This window comes from Garra rufa, chromosome 3 (genome assembly GCF_049309525.1).
Source record: "Garra rufa chromosome 3, GarRuf1.0, whole genome shotgun sequence".
NCBI lineage: Eukaryota > Metazoa > Chordata > Actinopteri > Cypriniformes > Cyprinidae > Garra > Garra rufa.
In genome coordinates, this window is record NC_133363.1 from 57,338,025 (window position 1) to 57,361,449 (window position 23,425).

Genomic DNA, 23,425 nt, shown 5'->3' on the forward strand with positions numbered 1-23,425 from the left:
CGAAACTACCCTACAAACTGAGTTCAGATGCACATGTTTGATGCACTGAGAATGAATACCATGCACTCAAACAGGATGAAAATAATGACCTACAGAAAAAAAAAAACGGTGACTTGAAGTAAACAGGTGTCACATCTGTTCACATACTGTACTGAGCTCGCCGTCTCTCGCCATTTCTGATATTAGTGTAAACACAGCGCTCATATTTGCCCTATTAGTTTAACAGAAAAGGCCAAGTTTTTGTTCATAACAGCCAGCAGTGTTTGGCTTGGATCTACTCCACATAGTGCTTGATAGTCAGTACCAGTAAGCCTCGTAACCACTTGGCAGTCGTGTGAAGAAATACAACAGTGCTTTCGATTTATCATCTGCCTCCTCTCACACTACAAAAGGTGCATACGTTTAAAAAAGGAAACGAAAAAACAGGTAAAAGCATGAGACTTTAGTTGTTAGTGAGTGAATGTCACTCAAGGTTGCTCTCATGGAACATCTGGTAGTGTGTTCGCTATAACAGCTGTTTTTTAAGACGTTCAGCCAAACATCAACTAAGACGAGATGGCTCATAAAAACAAATGAGTGCATGTTCCAGTCGATCTTAGCTCAAACCAAACACCTAAAATGTCCACTTCCAGAACAAATAATATTTTGACAATGAGAGCAATTTGGCGAATCTCGTGTAAACGGTTGAGAACATTTACGGGTCATATTTCACCTCAAAAAATGTAGAAAAAAAAAAAGTATATATGATATTATATATTATATATATAACAGAAATAAACAATAAAATATTTAATATTTATTTAGTATGAATAACAAAAAATATTATTGCAAATAATACATGAATAGTAATTATTATTATTATTTGTATTGAATAATTATTTAAAAACTGTATTTATTTAAAATATTTTAGTATTTATTTCGATAATATAATAAAAAGTTAATAATAATAATAATAATAATAATAATATAAATCACAATGAACTTTACATTATATGTAATAGAAATAAACAAAATATTTAATATTTATTCAGTATTAATAATAATAAATTATTATTAAAAAAATACATGAATAGTAATTACTATCATTTATACTGAATAAATATATTTTTAAAACTTTATTTCAATAATATATAAAGTTAAGTGATAATACTAGTAATAAGAAATATTACTATTTTAATAATCACATTGAACTTTGTGTTATATACACAACAATAAAATATCTGATAAAATATTTGATATTTATTCAGTATAATATAATAATAGTAAAGTTATTATTGAAAGTACATTAATATGAATTCTTATTATTTATACTGATAAATATTAAAATACTTTTATTTCAATAGATAATGTAAAGTTAATAGTGACAATAATAAATATTATTATAAATCACAATGAACTTTACATTATATACAACAGAAATAAACAAGCCATTTAATATTTATTCAGTATAAATAATAACAAAATGATTATAGCAAATAATACAGAAAATAAGAAAATATTTTAGACCATTAAACCTCTAACTCTCATTACCATAGTGCAAAAAATAAATAGATTTTAATACTATTGATAGTACTAATAAATGTTAATAGTATGTTATTTTAAGTATATAAAAGGACAACTTTTTTATTACTATAAAACCCAAATTAATGAATTGAGAAATTGGTTTTCATTTGAATGAATTTAATGAAACTTAGTGGTACATAATTGTCATACTGATTCTAAAAATAGGCTTAATTTTCCTCATGCAAAATATACTTTACATTTTTTTTTCCTTTTGATTTTGGAGTGAAATATGACCCAGATGTTTTTTGTGAGAGATTCATGCAATTCTACTTTTTATCCATTGTATATTTGCATGTAATTAAGGCTACTGTTACCCTGCTGTTACTATGCCTCTGATTCAGGTGTGCAACGTTCTGGAAAGGTTAACCTCCAGCAAAAAAACAAAACAAAAACAAAACAAAACAAAAACACAAGGCAAAAATGTCTTGTGGCCTCTTCTCATGTTGTTTAAACACATTCTTGAATATATAAGAATAAATATTTTTCCAAAAAACAAACAAACGAAAAAAAGATGCATCCCACTCCATGTTCCATGCACGTGTGCTATTTACAGCTTGAAATACGCACTTCTGCATAAAGCCACCCGACCAAGCATTCCCAAAACACAACACACTCCGCATGGCTCAGACCTGTAAAGCTATGCTTAAGACAAGCCAATCTCAACTCCAACTATAAAAACAACTTCAGACAAAAAAAAGCACTAAAAACATAAAATAAAAACTGACTACTGAAAAAATCTCCACAGAAAGCCTGGAGAATGGAATACATTTCCGTGCCGTTTTGACAATCAACTCTTACAGACTGCAATACTGACGTAGGAGTTTTATTTGAATATTCTACCTTTTTATTTCAGTAAAATTAACTTAAACGCTAAATAATAACAAAAATCCAGATGCCACGTAAAAAGGATGCAACATGGAGAGGGGCTGCGGTGATGGCCGACTGGAGACAGCAGCGCGTTCGCTGCTTTTCTATGCTCCGAAGCTCGTGACGCAGCACTTCAGCTCAGTCTTCAATGTACTCCCACAAGTCTTTCTCATAGCCCTCGTGAACGTGCTGTAGCAGCACTCGTCTCCGGCTCTCACAGTATCTATACGGGACGAGAAACGCAGAAAAGTCCTTAAACGTGAGCAGCGTTCAGCACATTTCTGATGGGAATGTTTTAATGTTCCGTATTTCGCATTGAGGATTGGATCTATAGAAGTCATTACAGTGCAGACTTTTTCGTAAGGGTATTTTCACTGGAGAGATACAGTTGAGCCCTTTTAGAATCTGCAAAATGTTCATTATTTTAGCAAAATAAAAGGGATCATATAAAATGAGTAGACCTGAATAAGACATTTCACATAAAAGATGTTTACATATAGTCCACAAGAGAAAATAGTTGAGTTGTTCAAAAGTTTACATACACTTGATTCTTAATACTGTGTTGTTACCTGAATGATCCACAGCTGTGTTTTTCGTTTAGTGAACAGGTTAACTGCCTGCGGTTCTTTAGAATAATCCTTCAGGTCCCAGAAAATCTTTGGTTTTTCAGCGTTTTTGTTTATTTGAACGCTTTCCAACAATGACTGTATGATTTTGAGATCCATATTTTCACACTGAGGACAACTGAGAGACTCATATGCAACTATTACAGAAGGCTCAAACGCTCACTGATGCTTCAGAATGAAAAATTATGCATTAAGAGCCCAGGGGTGAAAACTTTTGAACAGAATGGAGGCGTACATTTTTCTTATTTTGCCTAAATATTTATCATTTAGTACTGCCCTTCAGAGGCTACAGAAGATACATGTTTCCAAGATGACAAATAAGTTCAATTTATCCTGATCTTCAAATTCAAAAAGTTTTCAGCCCCCGGCTCTTAATGCATTGTGTTTTCTTCTGAAGCATCAGCGAGTGTTTGAACCTTCTGTAATAGTCGCATATAAGTTCCTCAGTTGTCCTCCGTGTGAAAAGATGAATCTCAAAATCATACAGTCATTTTTGGAAAGAGTTCAAATACACAAATGCTGGAAACCGAATTTCTGGGACCTGAATGATTTTTCTGAAGAACAGCAGGCTGTTCAGGACAAACAAGAGACTCATGAACAACTATCACTAAACAAAAAAAACACAGCTATGGATCATACAGGTAACATTTTGCATATTCTGAAAGAGGGGTGTAAACTTTTGACCTCAACTGTAAAATAGGTCTGAACTAAGGATGCACCAGAATTTATCAGCATCAGAAATGCCATGAAATGCCACAATAACTTGAAAAATGAATGGACACTAAAACTAAAACAGATTGGGTAACCAATTATGACCAGACGACAATACAGCATGCACAAAATAGTTAAAATCATACTTAAAGTGATAGTTAACCCAAAAAAGAAAAGTCTTAATTGTTATCAATTACCTTAATTGATTTTAAGTGTGAAACAAAGTTGTTATTTTGGTTTTCTTTGTGCACAGAAAGCATTCTAGTAGCTTTGTAAAATTACGTTTGAACCACTGGTGTCACATGGACTTTCTGTGCCTTGATCATGGAAGTACCCTTGCTGTTTATGCAGGGCCAGAGAGCCATCAAAAATATGTGATGAACGATGCACGAAGGTCTTACGGGTTTGGAATGACATGAGGGTGAGTAATTAATGACAGAGTTTTCATTTTTGGGTGAACTATCTATAATGAGATGCTCACTTGGTCTGATTTGTGAAGAGAATGCATTCATGTGAAAATTCACGCGTGGCTTCAGATTTAATTGTACTATTGCATATCCTAATTATTACTGCACACAATGTGACAATAAAATACTTAAAAATATAAAATATTAGCAATTTTCTAGATACTCTTGTTGGATGCTGGCTGACACTAGTGTGTATATGGTTATCTTATTTTCCATTCTGCATATTCAAATGGGTGCTTTACAATGGTATTTTGCAGTCAATGATATCAAACCTGCCCATCGGATTCAAAAATGGTGCTTTTTCACATATTCAAATTTAAAATTTGGGTCTGTTCACCACACAAACCAACTTCAGATGACTTGGAATATAGTGCACAAGTTCGGTGTTATTACTGTAATACTTAAAAATAAATTAATGCTAAATGGAAATATAAAAAAGGCAAAAGCACATAACACAATTACTAAAAATAAAAATAAAAGCCAATTCAAAATACAAATAATTACTATAATAGGATATAAATAATACTAAAATATCTGCACTGCACAAATTGTATAAGCAGCAGCCGACAATACAATAATTTCATGCATTAAATAATAAAAAAAACAAAAACAAAAAAAAAACAGATATAGACACACAATATTGTGATTTTGGACAAATCTCTCACCTATACTTATCCTGAACTTTCTGTTTGATATCTTGCAAAGAATCCTGGGAGATATCTCGCTCTAGATAACCCGAGAGCACTTCTGTAGCGTTCTCCAAATCAGCCTGATTGTTCTGGGAAAAAAAAAAAAAAACAGCAGTAAGACATCAGTGTGTTGATTTCTCCAACAAGTGTAAACGATGTAATGCTATGAAAATATAGTTTGAATGTTAGTCCTACTAAGTGCAGACAGGTAGAGTGTTTGGGAAACCTGTCTGAAAACAGTCATTATTTTTCCAGCTATAAAACAGTCTAACACATGGGTTTCTGCTAGGGATGCACCGAAATGAAAATTCTTTGCTGAAGCCGAAAACAAAATTACACACTGGGCCGAAGGCTGATTACAGAACACGTTTTTTCGCGTATTTCCCCCCATGTATTTTGACAATTTGTTCACCATTGCATAAAATAAATAATATTTGCTTTCTACATTTTTGTCTTGCTTTTTAGAGAAAAAAAATCTATTACAAAACAACAGTTTAAAAATATTTATTTAGCATTGAACATTTTTAACATTCCAGTAGACATCATAGCCTACCAACAAAGCACAATTTAACTTAAGTTAATAAAATAATATTCTTTGGCTATTTTTAAGACCCCCTTCTTGAATCAGGCATGTGTTTTTTAATGTACAAACAAATGCAGCCTTGCTGAGCAAAGGAAAATCTTATAATAGCTAAATGGAGAGCTGTTGTAATGATTGTTATCATTATTTTTGTGTTACTTTTTCATTTTATTTTACAGAACAACAGTAAAATTACAGTTTTTTGGACAGTTTTAAATGCTTCCACACTGCCGACGTTTGCTGCATTAGTGTGCACCTCTATTTGATCGCGTCACGTCATTTTTCGGTATAATTTATTCTGGTCCTTTCGCTTATTCCGGTTATTAATTCCGGTTGCCGAACATTCGGTGTATCCCTAGTTTCTGCAATAAAATTTTTTTTTAAAAAAACATGTTTTCTCCCTCACCTCGAAAATGATGGACTGGTTGTTCTTTTTGAGGTAGAAGGCAAAGACGTAGGTGAACATGAGCGTGGAGCGACACTGGCACAGCACATCTACTGCCTTCTTCAGGAACTGCACCTCGATCCACGACATGTTGTGCTGCTGCATCTCCTCCATCTTCTGCTTCACCTGCGCGTACAATTTGTGCTCAAAGCGCAAACTCTGCATGTGGTTCATGTAGCGGTTGCAGTAGAAGAGGTAGCGCTGCAGGGCTGCACGGGATCGCTGTGCATGGACAAAATGCATTAATTCCAAAGGGAACAACAGTTACAGGTCATGGTTCAATCTGAACAAATATAAAAAAAATATAAAAATATAACACCATATACACTATTATGCATTGACTCTTATTAAAGCAACTGTATTAAAGTTCTTCAGTCAAGACTAAGAGCAGCGGGTGATTTTTCCTTTGTGTTTTGTTTTATTAGCCTACCATCACCCAAAAATGACAATTCTGTAATCATTTACTCACTTTCGAGTTTTTTTTTTTTTTAATAAACCATGTTGAACATAAAACTTATTTTGAAACTTATTTTGAAGAATGTGGGTAATCAAACAGTTGCTGGCCCCCAGTTATTTTTTTATATAGAACTTTAATTATTTACCTGTTATCCACATTTTTCAAAATATCTTCTATTTTGTTAACCACAAGAAAAAAAATAGAGGTTTGGGACGACATGTGAGTGAGTCAATCTTTGGGTGAACTGTCCCTTTAATGACGATCGGCAGCTTGTTTAGTTCTGTCGCTTTAAGAGCTGCACACATCTGATATACAGGCGCGCATCTTTTTTCTCTCAACTGTTTACTTTCGCTTTAGACATAACCAACTGTGTTTATATGTAATCCTTGTGTGTTTTTGACAGCATTATTAAATCAGACACAAAAGCTTGGTCCAGTAATCAGGCACTGCTTGAGATACTTTTATCAGGCGTGCGCTTCAGGTGTACACGCTCATAAAGGTCACGGACGAAATAAAGTTATTTAACAGCAAGGCTTTGTATGCAAATAATCTACTTTTGTGATTACGAATAAGTGCAGTGTCCCGTGAGTGAATGTATGTCCTGTTGTACAGTATATTGAGACGGAGGCACGCTGTAGCACGATAATACAATATTTTTTCAAAAGCAGATCGTGGAGACATTTTAAACGTCCATGATCAAAAATCATCATATCGCACACCCTTACTTGAAAAGACAACGAATGACAGATGACTTAAAATACCTCTTGTGCATCTCTGGCTGCCTTGGCATCATCTTCATTGTAGCGATTGCAGTTGTACCTGTAATCAGTGTGAAATGTACATGCTATTATAAAGTTCTTCAAAAATAAAAATATAAGCATTAGGGATGTAACAGTATTATCAAATCGTGGTATTGCGATAGTAAAACTCTCGATATCATTGTAGTCACACAACGATAAAAACGAGTCTTCTGGACAAAAAGTGTATTTTTAAAAAAATTTTTTACATAAAAGGTCTTTGTGTATCTGTCAAACAAACTAAAAAACACAATATGGCTTAATCCCTTTATCAAGTCTGTTTTTTCGCTGCAAGTTTCAAAGCGAAGTGCGCACTTCGTTCAGGCGATCAGCTCGTGATCCGGTGTTTTCTGCGCCTCAGAACGGCTCCAATCACGGTCAATGCAGTGAACTCATTTATTATGAGTTTATCACGCATTTGGAAATGCAACAGCCACCAGATATGTTTTATATTCGTGGGCAGATAATTACAGCATTTCACTAGATTTGTAGTGAGATGCATTTTTGTAAGCCTGTTTTCACTGAAGTTGGAGTATTCCATCAAAATAAAAGCTCTTCTGCAGTTTCCGTCAAAATAAAAGCTAAAAAGTGCAGTATAAATTGCTGACAGCTTGTAGTTTAAATGGGTAAGGTTACTGCAGTCTAAATTAAAAATATCTCTTTCAAGAGTAGAAATAAGGAAAGTAGTATTGTAATTTTCCTTTTTTTTTTTTTACACTGTAGTGTAAAGCAGAAATAATATTCATTTTCATTTATTTTAGAGTGCAATTGTTTTACAATATATTACTGTCATAGAAATAAAAATATAAAATTGTTGTTATCATTATTATTATTATATTCTAATTAGTTTGGCTTCCTAAAACACCAATGTGAATGTAATTTAGACTGAGAAAGTATACCACAAATAAAAAGAGGGTTGAGTCCCCTTTAAAATCCAGGTACAAGTCAATTCACTGACTTTTCTCTGACTTAATTTTTTGGAGTTAAGAACATGGGTTGGTCAAAAAGGGGCTAATTTATGGAGTAAGTGGAAATAATTTTTGGACTCTGAGAATTAGCAATGTTAAAAGAGATATAATATAACTATGCAAGGTCACCATTGCACGGTGCCTTACCCTGCTGGTATGTTTAAATCATTTATTTATTTCCCCTTTCCTTTTTTATGGTTCTGTTTTCTCTTCCTTTTCCTTTTACTCTTTATTGCATTTCATTCAGGTTCTGTAAGCATTATAAAAATGTATCCTGAAACGTACAGGAAGTCAGCTGAATTGAATGCAATTCATTTTTTTGTCTTAAATCTTTTGACAAAAAAATATATATATAATAAAAAAAAGAACATGGGTTGAACCTCTTAATTTTTTAAACTCTCAAAGTGCATTAATTAAATTTTAAAATGTACAATTTTAAAGTTGACTTTCCTTTTTTTCCCCCAAGTCTTAAAGGGATGGTTCGGAGTAGAATTGACTTCATTGCTATGCACTCCGAAGCCCATCTAAATACCCCATCCGAAGTTTTTTTTACCTTAGTCGAACATTTATGAAGATATTAGAGTTTTTCGAATTGCTTGTTAAAGGAGTGAATGGTACATGTAATGTATCTCGTAAATTGCACCACTAAACGTGCAAGTAATCTTACCAAACTTGTGCAGTAGTGTAAATAGGTTATGTACTCACAAAACGCTGCATCAGAACATTTGTAAGTCCACCATGAGTGTTTTAAAAACACGTTTTACCCGAGAACTACTAGTCTCAGAAACTACAAGTCGACATCGCTTCCCTGGTTTGAAAAAAAGCACGTAAAAGTCCTCCTACTACATCTGTGTGCATGTCAACTTGTAGGAGGACTTTTACATGCTTTTTTCAAACCGGGGAAGTGACGTCGACGTGTCGCCATTTGTAGTTTTTGAGACTAATAGGGATCGGCTAAAACAGGATTTTAAAACACTCATGGTGGACTTACAAATGTTCTGATGCAGCGTTTTGTGAGTACATAACCTATTTACACTACTGTACAAGTTTGGTAAGATTACTTGCACGTTTAGTGGTGCAATTTACGAGATACATCACATGTACCATTCACTCCTGTAACAAGCAATTCGAAAAACTCTAATATCTCCATAAATGTTTGACTAAGGTAAAATAAAACTTCGGATGGGGTATTTACATGGGCTTCGGAGTGCATAGCAATGAAGTCAATTCTACTCCGAACCATCCCTTTAATGTGTCTTTGTTTTAAATATTGCAATAAATATCATACTGTGGACTTCATATCGAGATATTATCGTATCGTGATATTTTAATATTGTTACATCTCTAATAAGGATTAAAAATAGGTGAAGCAGACTTACCAAGCAGATCCGTGAGGCTCCCAAGGGCCGAGACAAACCCAGCAGAACTCTGCTTTACAATTCTGGTTTCGACACACCATATGATTACAGCCACCATCTTTTTCAATGGTCACATGACATTTGGGACATTCCTAAGAAAAACAGGGACACCCAAATGAATTAAAGAAATATTCTGCATCTGTGACATGCTGCTGATTACAACAGAAAATAAGTCATTTAAATAAAGAGTTGCATTGACAAAAGTTCACAAAGATTTGAGAAATTTCTATATTCTCACTCTTTTGTCCTGCATATCTGTTTGTTGCTGCCAGGCAAATAAATGTCACTTAATTTGTTAAACAAATGGCCAGACCTGTTTAACAAAGTCCCTATTCTCTCTGGACACAGTATGGGTTTAAATAGTATAACCTTATCTTCATCACAATAGCATTAACATACATACATAAAATCAAGTGAACCGATTGTAAAAATCTTCATAGACCTCCGAGCATTTATGAATTCTTAAGTACCTTGGTATTTGCTGCAATCCAGTTGGATGTTTCACTGTCATCATCACACTTCTTTATCCACTTCCTCAACCACTTCAAGAGTAGAAACATTTTTAAGAAAAGGAAAACCTCTCAGGACAAAATCTAATCTGGTAATATCAATATCAACAGTGAAAATAATCTAACTTAAACATAAAAACGTGCCTAATTAGATGCTAACATACCTTGCATTTTACAGGGTCATGCCAGTTCTCTCCACAATTGAAACTATTTATTGAAAAAACAAAACAAAAATAAATTAAAGGGAGTCATTCATCCAAAAATGAAAATACTGTCACTACTTATTTCCCAGCATGCAACTGCAAAGCCATATGCTGTTATTTTTCTTACATATTAAAAATAACAGCAAACAGCTGATGTTGAGTCAATAATGAGAGAAAAGGTGCACAGCAGAACAAACTGCTTTAATATATACAGCTGAAGGCTCTGCACTGCATGCTGCATCAGAGTCTTACCAGAACTGTCTCCCGCATTTGCAGCGAACAGGTTTGGCATCAGGATACTGAACTTTGACCACATGGTGGCAGTCAGGAGCTGGACACCATTTCAACAGTCTATTACACTGGAGAAGAGCAGACAGACAACCATTGAGAAAGACCACAAAACAGTTCACTATATACCACTATATACCGAATATATACCATATATCATTTTAGCTTTAGCAGCTGGATTGTTCATTAGATTATTGATATTTCCTGAGTAAGTTAAATAAGTCTTGGACACAAGTTAGTTAGCAAACTGTTAAAGGAACCGTATGTAGGATTGTGGCCAAAACTGGTACTGCAATCACATTCAAAATACTGTAGAATGGTGTTTCCCCTCCCGCTCCCCCCTGACTCGAGGTTGCCAGCTAAGCTGCAGGAGTAGGCTGCAATAAGGAGCTTCCAACGGCAAGTGACACACAGTAATTTGTTTTTCTTCTGTTAATTATGTTTATGCTTCACAAGAGATGTTTTGCGAAGTAATTATGTATCGCAAAAATTTACAGATGGCGATTAGCCAAATATTTCGCAAAGATGTACTGTAATACCACATTTCAGTCGGAACATAGGTTGTTTTCCAACCCTGCTAGTGGTGCGATATAAAGCTTTTTATGAACGCATTTAGCTCGGCCGACCGCGGAAAATCCACTGAGTACTGAAGCAAAGTTAGCCAACAGTTTATCCACAAATAAACATTTGCTGAGAATTCACTCTGCCTCAGGCCATCCAAGAAGTAGATGTGTTTGTTTCTTCATCAGAACAAATTTGGACAGATTTTGGCATTACATCACTTGCTCACCAATGGATGTCCTACAGTGAATAGGTGCCATCAGAATGAGAGTCCAAACAGCTGATAAAGCATCACAAAAATCCACAAGTAATCTACACCACTCCAGTCCAACAATTAACATCTTGTGAAGGGAAAAGATGCATGTTTGTACAAAACAAATTCATCATTAAGATGTTTTTAACTTTAAACCATTGCTTCTGTCCAATGAAAGAATGCTTGGATTACTTTCCCTTGTAAACTATGCTTGATCTGTGCATATTTTTCTCCTGATTCAGATGGGTTGATCTTTTTTTTTTTTTTCACTGGAGAAAGCAATATTATGGATAGATGACTTGTATTTAGCTAGGAGCAACAGTTTGAAGTTTGAAACAATTTTTAAAATCACAAACATGCATCTTTTCATGTCACAAGATGTTAATTGAAGAACTGGAGTCAGGTGGATTACTTGTTGATTATTATGATGTTTTTTTATCAGCTTTATCAATGATGTAATGCTAAATTTATCCAAATCTGTTCCAACGAAGCAACAAACTCATCTACATCTTGATTCTTGAATGTACACTACCAGTCAAAAGTTTTTGAACAGTGACATTTTAATGTTTTTTAAATAAGTCTCTTTTGCTCACCAAGCCAATATATTTGATCCAAAGTACAGCAAAAAAAAAGTAATTGTTTTTATATTTTACTATTAATACTTTTATTTAGCATGAATGTTTTAAATTGATAAAACGTGATATTTCAGATAATGCTACTCTTCTGAACTTTCTATTCATTAAAGAAACCTGAAAAAAAAAATCTGCTCAGTTGTTTTCAACATAATAATAATAATAATAATAATTGTTTTTTGAGCAGTAATTCAGCATATTAGAATGATTTCTGAAGGATCTTGTAACTGGAATTCAGAAGAGACTTCTTGACAAAAAAAAAATACATTTTTTGACTGGTAGTGTATTCTTTTTTTTTATTAAAATTCTCAAATACTAACTGAATTGATATTTTTGTATTAGTATTTGATATTTCTATCCCAGCTTATTCATGGAGTCACAAGCAAGTCAGTAGCATTTTAGACAATTTACGAAACAAAAATTAACTTCTTACCTCTACAAAACTATTTGTAATTAAATGCTGATACTTCAACTTCACTTTGGAATCTGTGATCAGTCGCCTACAAAAGAACCCATAAAAATATTTTAAAAGAAATTACATTACAAAAAATTTAAATAAACAAGCTAAATTCTCAAACGCACTTACATTACAGTGTTATCGTCAACCAAAATATCACAGTTGTGAGCAGGACACGAGATGGTCTGGAAGATCAAAAGCAAAAATAAAAACCAAAATTAAGTTCCAAAAGTAACATCAGGCAGCGATGAGTTAAAGAGGAACCCACCTGTCCCATCCCTTCCTCAATGATTTTGGTGGTTAAGTAGTCGCCCCAGCACTGCATGCAGAACTTGTGTCCACATTCAAGACCTGTGAAATACTAGGAAAGGAAACACACATTCCTATCGCATAAGTCATAGAGTTGTACAAACTGAGTCACTTTAATGGACTTTTGTTATCACAGGCCTTTCTAAGGAACTGTTGCAGATTTAGGAGTGAACAAGATGACATTTGGCTTTAACTGGAAGACTGACCGAGTTTGGGTAGTTGAGATAGCAGATCTGGCAGGGCAAATCCTGACTGGAGGAGCGTGTGCTCATTGGTCGCGTTTTGGGCTTTTTACTGGGGTTTATGACGTGGCACTCTGAAAACAACTTGTCCAGATTTCCATCAAAGTACCTGCAACACCATTTAAATGTTGCTCTTTCAAACAGCACACAGATCGATTATAAATGTTCATTCATATCTATTATCACAATGTCCTTTAAGCCAACTATGCATATCTTTTATGACAATGTTAAAATTAATAAATGCAGTAAAAAAAAAAACTTGCCTCTCCATGAGCTTCTCTTTGTCCCAGTTGAAGTGACTGAGGAGTATTCTGGTTATTGTAGCTGGGTTCTGAAAAGAAACAATAATGGGTGACAGGTCTAGATAAACCAAAGTCCCTTTCAAGGAAAGTCTGTTTACTCTGCAGCCATATTTGCGACGCCTCGGGCAGCTATTTCGGGCATCCAAGTCTTATCTGACTGAATGGTGAAATCCTGAAAACTGCTTGCCACACTTAAAATACAGACATAAATTGTCCCATAAATGCTGTTCTAAGGCACAAATAACATTACAAAATGTACATTTCAGCTTGGTCTATATTAAAAGGCATAGTTCACCCAAAAATGAAAATTCTTTAATTAATTAGTCAACCTCAAATCGTTCCAAACCCGTAAGACCTTCGTTCTACTTCGAAACACAAATTAAGATATTTTTGATGAAATCCGAGATCTCTGACCCTCCATAGACAGCAATGCAACTGACAAGTTCAAGGCCAAGAAAGGTAGTAAGGACATCATCAAAATAGTCCATAGGACATCAGTGGTTCAACTGTAATTTTACAAAGCTACGATCATGCTTTTTGTTGCACAAAAAAACCTAAAATAACTTAATATGGTTGAACCACTGATCTCACATGGACTATTTTGCTGATGTTCTTGGTACCTTTCTGGACCTTGAATGTGGTAGGACCCTTGCTGTCTATTCAGAGTCAGAAAGCTCTTGGATTTTCATAGATGAAGGTCTCACGGGTTTGGAACGATTTGAGGGTGAGTAATTAATGACAGAATTTTCATTTTTGGGTGTACTATCCCTTTTAATATAGACCAAGCTGAAATGTACATTTTAAAATGTTATTTTTGTGCATTAGAAACAGCATTTATGGGACGGTTCATGTCTGTATTTTAAGTGTGGGAAGCAGTTTTTTAAATTTCAGGATTTCACCATTCAGTCAGATAAGACTAGGATGCCCAAAATAGCTGTCTGAGGCATCACAAATATGGCAGCAGTGTAAACAGACTTTCCTTAATGAAAGAATTTACATTTGTGACCCTGGACCAAAAAAGCCAATTATAACTGAGATTTATACATCATCTGAAAGCTGAATAAATGAGCTTTCATTGCGTTGATATATGGTTTGTTAGGATAGGACAATATTTGGCTAAGATACAACCATTTGAAAAATCTGTGGGTGCAAAAAAATCTAAATATTGAGAAAATCACCTTTAAAGTTGTTCAAATTACGTTCTTAGCAATGCACATTACTCAATCAAAAATTAAGTTTTGATATATTTATTGTAGAAAATTGAGAAAATATCTTCATGGAACATGATCTTTACTCAATATGCTAATGTTTTTTGGCATAAAAAAATATTAAATAAAAATACAAATATACCCATGCTACTCAAGACTTGGTTTTGTGGTCCAGGGTCACATTTTTGGGTGAACTATCCCTTTTAAGAGTTTTGTTAGAGGAGCTTGGTAAAAAGAAACCCAGATTTATCTGGACTTATTACTCTAGATGTGTTATATAGCCTTGACATTTTATTTCATTACTCTAATATAATATATTAAAAAAAAAAATGTAAAAACACAACTTTGCTAAGATGGTCTTTTTCTGTCTAAGTGGGTGGTGCTTGGTCAGGATAAGCCTCAAAGTGAACTAAACTTGGCTGTTGTATCAATCATCTGGCTACACAAGATTAGGTTTTTCTCACTAGACTGCTTACAAATCAAAAGGCCAGGCTATTTGTCTGTAAAGCTGTTTATCATTCAACTGCAACCCTGACACTAAATGGGTGCACATCCAAAGCATATTTTTTTAGTAATTTCACTAATAAACACACTTTATTATGATTAGTTTCACCATTAAGTCTTTAACAGCTCAACTAATGGGTGTTATAAAAAAAAATCAAGGAAGACTTCTAGTATTATGAAGACTGATTTGTGAGGTATATTAAGTCCCAAGACAACACTAATACTTTGATGTTTTCCATATGCTATACAAATCAGCAAGCTTTATTGTGCAATAATGCATGCTTAAGTGTTTTGTACAACATGTATGCCAGCAACTGACGCAGATTTCTCTAGCAGCTTTTTCATGTAAAAACAGCTCATGAGTTTTTCCTATATTTCTGATCTAAACACTTACAAAACACAAATGGTTGTCATTTATCCATGTAAGTTACAAATACTCATTAATCACATCTCACCGATTTTTTCTGATCTTCACAAAAGCTGCAATGCTAGTTTGTTTGATAGATGTGTTCGTGAGTTCAATATATGTTGTCAACCCAGAAAAATAACTTTAAATTATTGTGTGCAGCCTAAAACGGTCAAAATTGTAACAAATGTGTCATGTAGCATTAGCTGAAGTGACAGCGCTAAACTTTAGCCTGCTTCAAAACAATAGCAAACACATAAAACACACTGCCGAGTGATTCTTTACACAATTTTAATACAATTTAACACATACGATAAGTTTAGCTACCATCCATAAAAGCTGTCAAATAAAATGAAGTCTGTGTAAACTGGGTCGCGCTAGCAGAACTAGCTAAATTGAAAGACGAAAAATCACTTAAATTCACTAAAATAACATAAAAACACAAGGCACCGAAACACAAACACAAAAATAGCAACGTTAAATAAATCATGACTAAGGTTTAAAAACAAATGGTTAATTTCGCAACAGTCGTCCTCTCATATCAGTTAGCGGCTAATGCTAAGTGCTAACAGCATCAGTCCTCCACATAAACAAACTTATAAACTCCCCGGAAAATCAGAGGAAAGCTGTTTGTTCCCTACCTGTATGACCTCGTTGACCTCTCTGATGCACTCCACCATGTGCTGGAGGATCTGCTCGGTGGTCAGCACCTCGAAGCGGTAGTCCTCATCATCCTGTCCGGGCCCCAGGCCGCCGCCGCTGCCGCCGCCGGTGTCAACGCAGTCGTCGGGCTCTCCTCCGGCCACGGCGGGGTCCAGCAGCTCCACCTCGCCCAGGTCCTCATCCTCGGCCTCCTCTTCCCCGCTGTCCTCGCTGCACTCCTCCTCCTCTTCTTCCTCCTCCTCTTCATCATCAAACTCGTAGTTGTAGCCCTCGTCCGAGTCCATGTCTCAGTGTTGTACAGGTGAATATAATAAAGTGTCAGTCTGTGAGTGTGTGTGTATTGCTGCTGTTTGACCTGCGCTTTACTGACTGAGCGGATCCTTATTAGAGACCCGCCGCGTCACTGCTGCGTCACTCACTACAGTCGACCAATACAGAAAACATCCTCACAAGAAATTTTCCTGCTGCTTCTAGTAGCTAGGCCCTACATGTAGTATACATAAATGTAAATATGGTGGAAATTAAATCTTTTTATTTGACAAATTTGAAAGCTGTACTGTCTACTACTAGTTTGATAGTGTGTGTGTGTGTGTGTATATATATATATATATATATATATATATATATATATATATATATATATATATATATATAGTGCCTTGCGAAATTATTCATACCCCTTCATTTTTTCACATTTTGTTGTTGCTGCCTTATGTTAAACTACTTTAAATTACTTTTTTCCAACATCAATCTACACTCCCTACTCTATAATGGCAAAGCAAAAAATTGGTTTTTAACATTTTTGCAAATTTATTACAAATAAAAAACTGAAAAGATCCCGTTGCATAAGTATTCACACCCTTTTCTGGGACACTCGAAATTTAGCTCAGGAGCATTCATATTGCTTCTAGATGTTACTGCACTTCGAGTGGAGTTAAACTGTGGCAAATTCATTTGAATGAGGCACACACCTCTCAGAAAAGGTCTAACAGCTGAAAATGCATATCAGAGCAAAAACCAAGTCCTGAGGTCAAGATAACTGCCTGTAGAGCTCAGTGACAGACTTGCGTTAAGGCAATGATCTAGGGAAGAGTTCAGAAGAAAATCTGCTGCATTGAAAGTTCACAGAAGCATTATCCATAATGAAAGATGACTGGAACAACTAGGACTCTAGGAAATGTCTGCCAGCCCCCATCCAGGCTGACAGAGCTTGAGAGGTGAAAAGGTGAGGCAAAGAATGCAGATAATTGCCAAATGCAGATGTGCAAAGCTTGCCACATCATACCCAAAAAGACTTGAGGCTGTAAAGGTGCTTCAACTATGTACGGAGTTAAGGGTATGAATACTTATGCAATGCACTTATTTCAGTGTTTTAGTTTGAATAAATTTGTCAAATTTGCAAATCTGGTTTTTGCTTTGTCATTATTACGCTGTATGGAGTGTAAATTGATGTGGGGAAAAACTCATTTAAAGCAGTTTAACATAATGCTGCAACTAAACTAAATGTGAAAAAAATGAAGGGGTATGAATACTTTTGCAAGGCACTGTACATAGTTTTTTTTTTTTCAACTTTTTATATCTTTCTTTCTTACTTTTCCAAGGCAAAAACAGACTAAAAACACTAATCATAGGGTTATTATAGATACAAGATTAAAAGCTGTACTTTAACTTGGACTTGATGTTCTAAAATGACTAAAACTGAAATGTAAAAGAATAGAAATTACATTATACAGTTGAGGTCAAAAGTTTACACCCCCTTTCAGAATGTGCAAAATGTACAAAATGTTATTGTTTATTTAGTACTGCGCTGAGTAAGATATTTCAGATAAAAGACGTTTATATATACAGTAGTCCACAAGAGAAAATAAAAGTTGAATTTATAAAAGTTTACATACACTTGATTTTTAATACTGTGTTGTTACCTGACTGATTCACAGTTGTGTGTGTTTTTTTTTTTTTTTTTGGTTTAGTGATAGTTGTTTATGAGTCCCTTGTTTGTCCTGAACAGTTAAACTGCTTGCTATTCTTCAGAAAAATCCTTAAGGTCCCATAAATTCTTCTACATTTTTGTGCATTTAAACCCCTTCCAACAATGACTGATTTTGAGATCCATCTTTTCACACTGAGGACAACTGAGGGACTCATATGCAACTGTCACAGAAGGCTCAAACGCTCTCTGATGCTCCAGAAGGAAACACAATGCATTAAGCATTAAAACTTTTTAAATCTGAAGATCAGGATAAATGTAACTTATTTTGTCTTCTGGGAAACATGTAACTTTCTTCCGTGGCCTCCGAAGGGCAGTACTAAATGAAAAAAATATGATATTTAGGGCAAAATAAGAAAAATGTACACACTTTCATTCTGTTCAAAAGTTTTCACCCCTGGCTCTTAACACATTGTTTTCCAATCTGAAGCATCAGTGAGTGTTTGAACCTTCTGTAATATCTGTATATGAGTCCCTCAGTTGTCCTCAGTGTGAAAAGATGGATCTCAAAATCACACAGTCATTGTTGGAAAGGGATCACAAAAAAGCTGGAAAACCAAAAAATTGGTGGGACCTGAAGAACAGCAGGCAGTTTAACTGTTCAGGACAAACAAGGGACTCACCAGCTTTCCAGAGAATTGCACTGCAGTGTTTTTTTCCCAGATCGCCCGAAAAACCTAAGACTAGTTTTTTTATTACATTATATGATATGAATATCGCCTATATGCGCGAAAAGCAGGCAATGTACAATTGTTTTTGAGATATGCAAATCATTTGAAATATCCCAGTGACTCTTGTGCCACTTTGAACCAAGACCATGTACAGTGATTTTCAAGTTGATAGGACAAATGGTTGCGTAGTTATAGCCATTTTTATGTTTTTCTAACCCTAAGTGGCCAAAGCTCAGTGATTTTGCTCCTGTGGCCTCAGATTGAGCTCTTACATAAGTGTTATGAGTTTGGCGAAGATATCTCAGTCCGTTCAGGAGTTATAAGCAATTTACTAAAAGTGGCCGTGCCCTTTTTGAATGTGCCCTTTGTGATGGCGAGTCAAAAGTTGTATGTTTTTTTTTAGATAATTATTGATATTCACTCTCCAGATACCTAAAAACCTAAGACTAGTTTGTAAAAGTAGGTTTTTCAAAAAATCAAAAAATACGCGAAAATTTCGCCAATTTCAAGATCAAATCTGAGGCATGCATTCTGTCCAGTGTGTTTTTTTGGTCCAATTTGAATTTTGTCTGAATTAAATAGTTAGGATGATGAAAGCCATGACCTCTGAGGCGGGACAGACTAAAATCATTGTGATACAGACATTTTAAATGTTGGGGGAAAAAAAAAAGGTCAATGAAAAATGCATTTTCCCCATAAACTCAAGGGAAAAAAAAAAATAATAACGTCATGCTATAGAAATATTCCAAATAATGAAGAATATTTTTATACTCTGTCTTTATTTTTAAAGTTTTTTGTAACAAAATAAAAAAAAATGGCCCTTAAAATAAATAAAAATTAATCCAAATGAACTGAATATTGTGTAAATTTTAAGTTAACAAAACATTCAAGCACAATTGCTCTAGACAGCTTAGTAAACAAAGTCAAGAGAAGCAAAGTCAGTTAGAGATCCATGTTTTATTCTATTACAGGCAGGGCAGTGTATGTGTGCATTTAAATACATTCTCATTCTTGAAAGTTGAAAGACCGGCAGGGTAGTAGTGACAGACATGAATAGAGTTTTCTTTTCTTTTCCTCTTTTTTTAAAGAATGAATGTTCAATCGTTATATATTGTCTGAAGTCAGCAGATGGCCACAGTATCAGATTTCCGTTCCTGAATATCATAATTTTTCTCTACTTATAATTTGATAATAATGTAGATATATCAATATAGCTATACATTTGAGATAAAGTCATCACTATGGTACATAATAGAGCTTTTTTTATTGATAAGTCCCATTGATTTTATATCTATTTTCCGAACACAACAACTGGAAACAAGACAGTATTTACACTCACGTTAAAAGGCAGTGCTATACACAACTTTGTTGTGAAAAAGTACAGCAGTCACAGCTTAGATTATTTAGTAAAAGAAAATAAGCTCTTTTTTTGCTATGCGCCAAACTTTTGTATCATTTACATCAGAAAAAGTCTCAACCGAAGTGATAAGTTTGGTTTTGTCACATGCAGAACCTATAACCAATTATTAAATTACTACATGCTACAAAACAGTTGACAGCATACGAAATAAAACACTTGACGCATCCGTGACCTGCGAAGCTCAAACCGCTGTACTTTTTCACACAACCACCCAAAAACTCAAACACTTCATCCTGAAACGATATATAAAAAGCAAGTCTAAGTTATTAAAATAGTTCGCCGTTGAGATAAACCACTATTTATTGTAATATAGCAACAACAGTAGAAATGATTTTTAAAAAAAGCAGATGAGAAGAAATCTCTCTATGCTTATTTTGCTACTGATTGCACGCCATACCCATACCGAATGAGACTTTTCTCGAAGGACGCGTCTCGTGCTGCGTAAAAGACATCGCAGATTCAGGCGAGCCATTTAAAGGGCACATTTCGTCTCGTACCTTTCGACAACTCTTCCTGATGTCGTTTGCATTTATGGGCAGTGGTTTGTAAAAATAAATAATAATAATAATAATAATAATAATAACAGTAATTATATATATTAATTTCACAGAGTTCAAACATTTGACTTGTACGAAGTTGGCTTTTTTGGCAATCGGTGGAAAAGGAAACGATATAAAACTTGCATGCGTCAATTCAAGTGGATTTATGTAAATAATAGATGACAAAAGTTCGCAAAATGAAACGTTTTACACGAGCATACAGTATTTTCTCATGCACATCGAGAACTCATAGATGTCCACCAACCGTCAGTGCCACCGATTACACAAACTCAGCAGGACATTCCACACAATCTCCGATTAAAAAATGAAAGAGTACAATCCAAACAAAAGGAATGATTTATTATCCTTCGCCTGAGACGTCTTCGTCCCATTCTTCAAGGTCCTGAGGAAATGCACACCGCTGCTTGTTGTTCGCACCCCTTCCCTTTTCCCCATCCCAGCCTTTCCCTTATATGAAACTGCCAACCTTTGTGATAGCTTGGTGTCAATGTAAACATAACCGTAACATTAGATTCAATGTGAACGTAGGGTCATTTGTGCAAGCTTCTCGATATGCTAGCAACATCTTAAGTGTTCAAATGAGCCTGCCAGGCTCTGGTGTGTTGCAGGCAGCGATTAGGACACTTCATAATGGTGGTGCACAAGACACAATGCATTCAGACATGTCTTACAATAGTACAAAATGAGGTCTTCTGTTCTTGATGAATCCGTAACGGTCCATAAGTCTGGAAGTCTCGGACTGGCCGCGTTGCTACGCATGCATGTTTCTACAATCCGTTCAGAAGAGTGTTGCGAAAAGAAACCGTAGGGTAAAATAAATAGTGGGCCATTACACCATAGACGACAACACAGTGTCCTTAGGGGTTTCAGTTCGAAGCGCAGACGTAAGGTTAGGGGGTAACACTCCGTCAGCAGGAGAGAAATCGTTGAGTTCTCCGGAGGATGAGAGCGGGAAGGAAGGAGAAAGCGAGATCCCGGAGGACGGGTCGGCAGAGCCGGCAAACGTGCGAGGAGGCTTGGGAACCAAGTTGGGCTCTAGAGTGGCTCTAGCCAGTAGCTGCCTATCCTTGTCCGCATTTTTCACGCACTGATCTGCGTGGAGTCCCTCAGCCTGGCTGTACGATCCCCGTCCAGATTCGGATTCTGCATCGGACAGCTCAAGAGGTGGAGAGCTGCTGCCGTCGAGCCTAAATAGGGAGTCCAGGTACTGGGCGAACTCTAGGACCGCCTGACTGGGAGTCCCATTGGACAGCGGCGGAACTGGTGAAAGAGTCTTGGAGCGACCAGTCTTGACCTCTCCTTCTTCAAACTCTGTATCCTTGGGGGGCGTTTCTGGCGTCCGGGATGCTACTTGATTGTTAGGAACAGCTGATGGCTGGCAAGCCACAGGTGTTCCTAAAGACCGCCTGTAGTTCTGGTCACCCTGGTTGGCCGGCTGATCCAAGTTGGTTTGTCCAAGTGAGAGCGGAGAGAAGTTCCCAATGTTGCACGTGTTAAGTTGATCGTAGGAAGGTACTTCCAGTTCTGGAGGAGTAGGGCAGTATGGGCCGGCCTCTCCGAGTTCATGGTCCAAGCCGTCTGCGGCCAGCAGCTCTGTTCGAGAGCTTAACGACGGATTCTCTTCTGGGATGGGGGCATCCAATGGGAAAGGTAGACTCCCCAGACAGGGCGAGCCTCTCAGGGCAGCAGATGATCGGCGGGAGTCCAAGCTGTAGACGGATTCAGCGTCAGATAGGCTTTCCATGATGGCTAAGGGGGCTTTGCGCTCCCGCAGCTCCACAGCCAATCGCTCACGGGCGCCGGTGAGAACCACAGGCACAGGAGGGGGTGGACACTCCGCGAAGCCATCCAGAGAGATCTCAGAGCGGGCACAGGAACTACAGCAGGACAGGAAGTGGGCATGGGAGTAGAGTAGTGTGTGGAGAAAATAAACAGAGAGCAGAGACAGACAGCACGGGGGGAATTTAAAAGAAGAAAAGGATGATGGAAGAAAAATAGCATGGAGAAAAAAAAGTTTATAAAAATGGAAAATGGAGGGAAAATAAGAAGTGTGATAAAAGAAAACAGAAATAAATCATAATAAATTATATATTGTAATAACGGAAAAAAATAAATAATAAAGTTATTAAATATTTCATATATATATATATATATTTTTACATTCATATATTGATATAAAGATGACAAATAATGTATAGTTAAAAAAAAAGGGGTTAAGGTAAAATAAAAATAGAGCAGAGAACAGGGCAAAGGAGGAAAAAATTTGTAAGAGGGGAAAGAAAGGGAGGTTTGTGGTTAGGCAACACTAACGTGACTAACGTCTAGGCGGATCTTTTCTACTAAACCAGAGAGGACGAGGGGGGAACTGTATAGTACCATACACTGTACCTCTGCAGTCGGCATGAGTGAGAAGGACAGGCAATAGAGGTAAAAACAAACCATGAGAAATGCTTAAAAACACCTAAAGAATATCTACAGTCAAACCAAAATCTATTCAGTCGCCTTCAACATTTCTAACGATATCATGTTTTTTCTTGCTACAGTTTAGAAAATGGTAATACAATATGACAAGAACTCAAGAGTTAAAGGAGAAGTTCACTTCCAGAACAAAAATGTACAGATAATGTACTCACTCCCTTGTCATGTTCATGTCTTTCTTTCT

The 23,425-nt window shown here is 35.8% G+C and overlaps 2 protein-coding genes across 2 annotated transcripts in view; both read right to left on the reverse strand.

The window, feature by feature from the left end:
- Positions 1-1,477: 1,477 nt before the first annotated feature.
- arih1l (ariadne homolog, ubiquitin-conjugating enzyme E2 binding protein, 1 like) lies at positions 1,478-16,493 on the reverse strand. Its single transcript, XM_073837381.1, has 14 exons — positions 16,104-16,493; positions 13,306-13,373; positions 13,007-13,151; positions 12,760-12,852; positions 12,621-12,676; positions 12,468-12,534; positions 10,553-10,659; positions 10,262-10,304; positions 10,059-10,130; positions 9,550-9,680; positions 7,167-7,224; positions 5,910-6,170; positions 4,900-5,012; positions 1,478-2,653 (listed from the first exon to the last, which is right to left on the reverse strand). Exons 1-14 carry the CDS (start codon positions 16,407-16,409, stop codon positions 2,569-2,571), a joined length of 1,605 nt encoding a protein of 534 aa, XP_073693482.1. The 5' UTR covers positions 16,410-16,493; the 3' UTR covers positions 1,478-2,568.
- Positions 16,494-19,721: 3,228 nt separating this feature from the next.
- The window catches only part of dagla (diacylglycerol lipase, alpha), a 61,102-nt gene continuing 57,398 nt past the window's right edge, over positions 19,722-23,425 (reverse strand). Inside the window, exon 17 of the mRNA XM_073836713.1 lies at positions 19,722-22,640. Within this exon, the coding sequence (XP_073692814.1) occupies positions 21,593-22,640 (1,048 nt within the window). The 3' untranslated portion in view covers positions 19,722-21,592. The remainder of the gene's footprint in view (positions 22,641-23,425) is intronic.

Coding starts and splice junctions, on each gene's coding strand:
- arih1l (XM_073837381.1), bottom strand. CDS start 16,409: ATGGACTCGGACGAGGGCTACAACTACGAGTTTGATGATGAAGAGGAG. Junction 6,171..7,166: donor CAGCCAGAGATGCACAAGAG/GTATTTTAAGTC, acceptor GTCCATGCACAG/CGATCCCGTGCAGCCCTGCA. Junction 2,654..4,899: donor AAAGTTCAGGATAAGTATAG/GTGAGAGATTTG, acceptor CGTCCCGTATAG/ATACTGTGAGAGCCGGAGAC.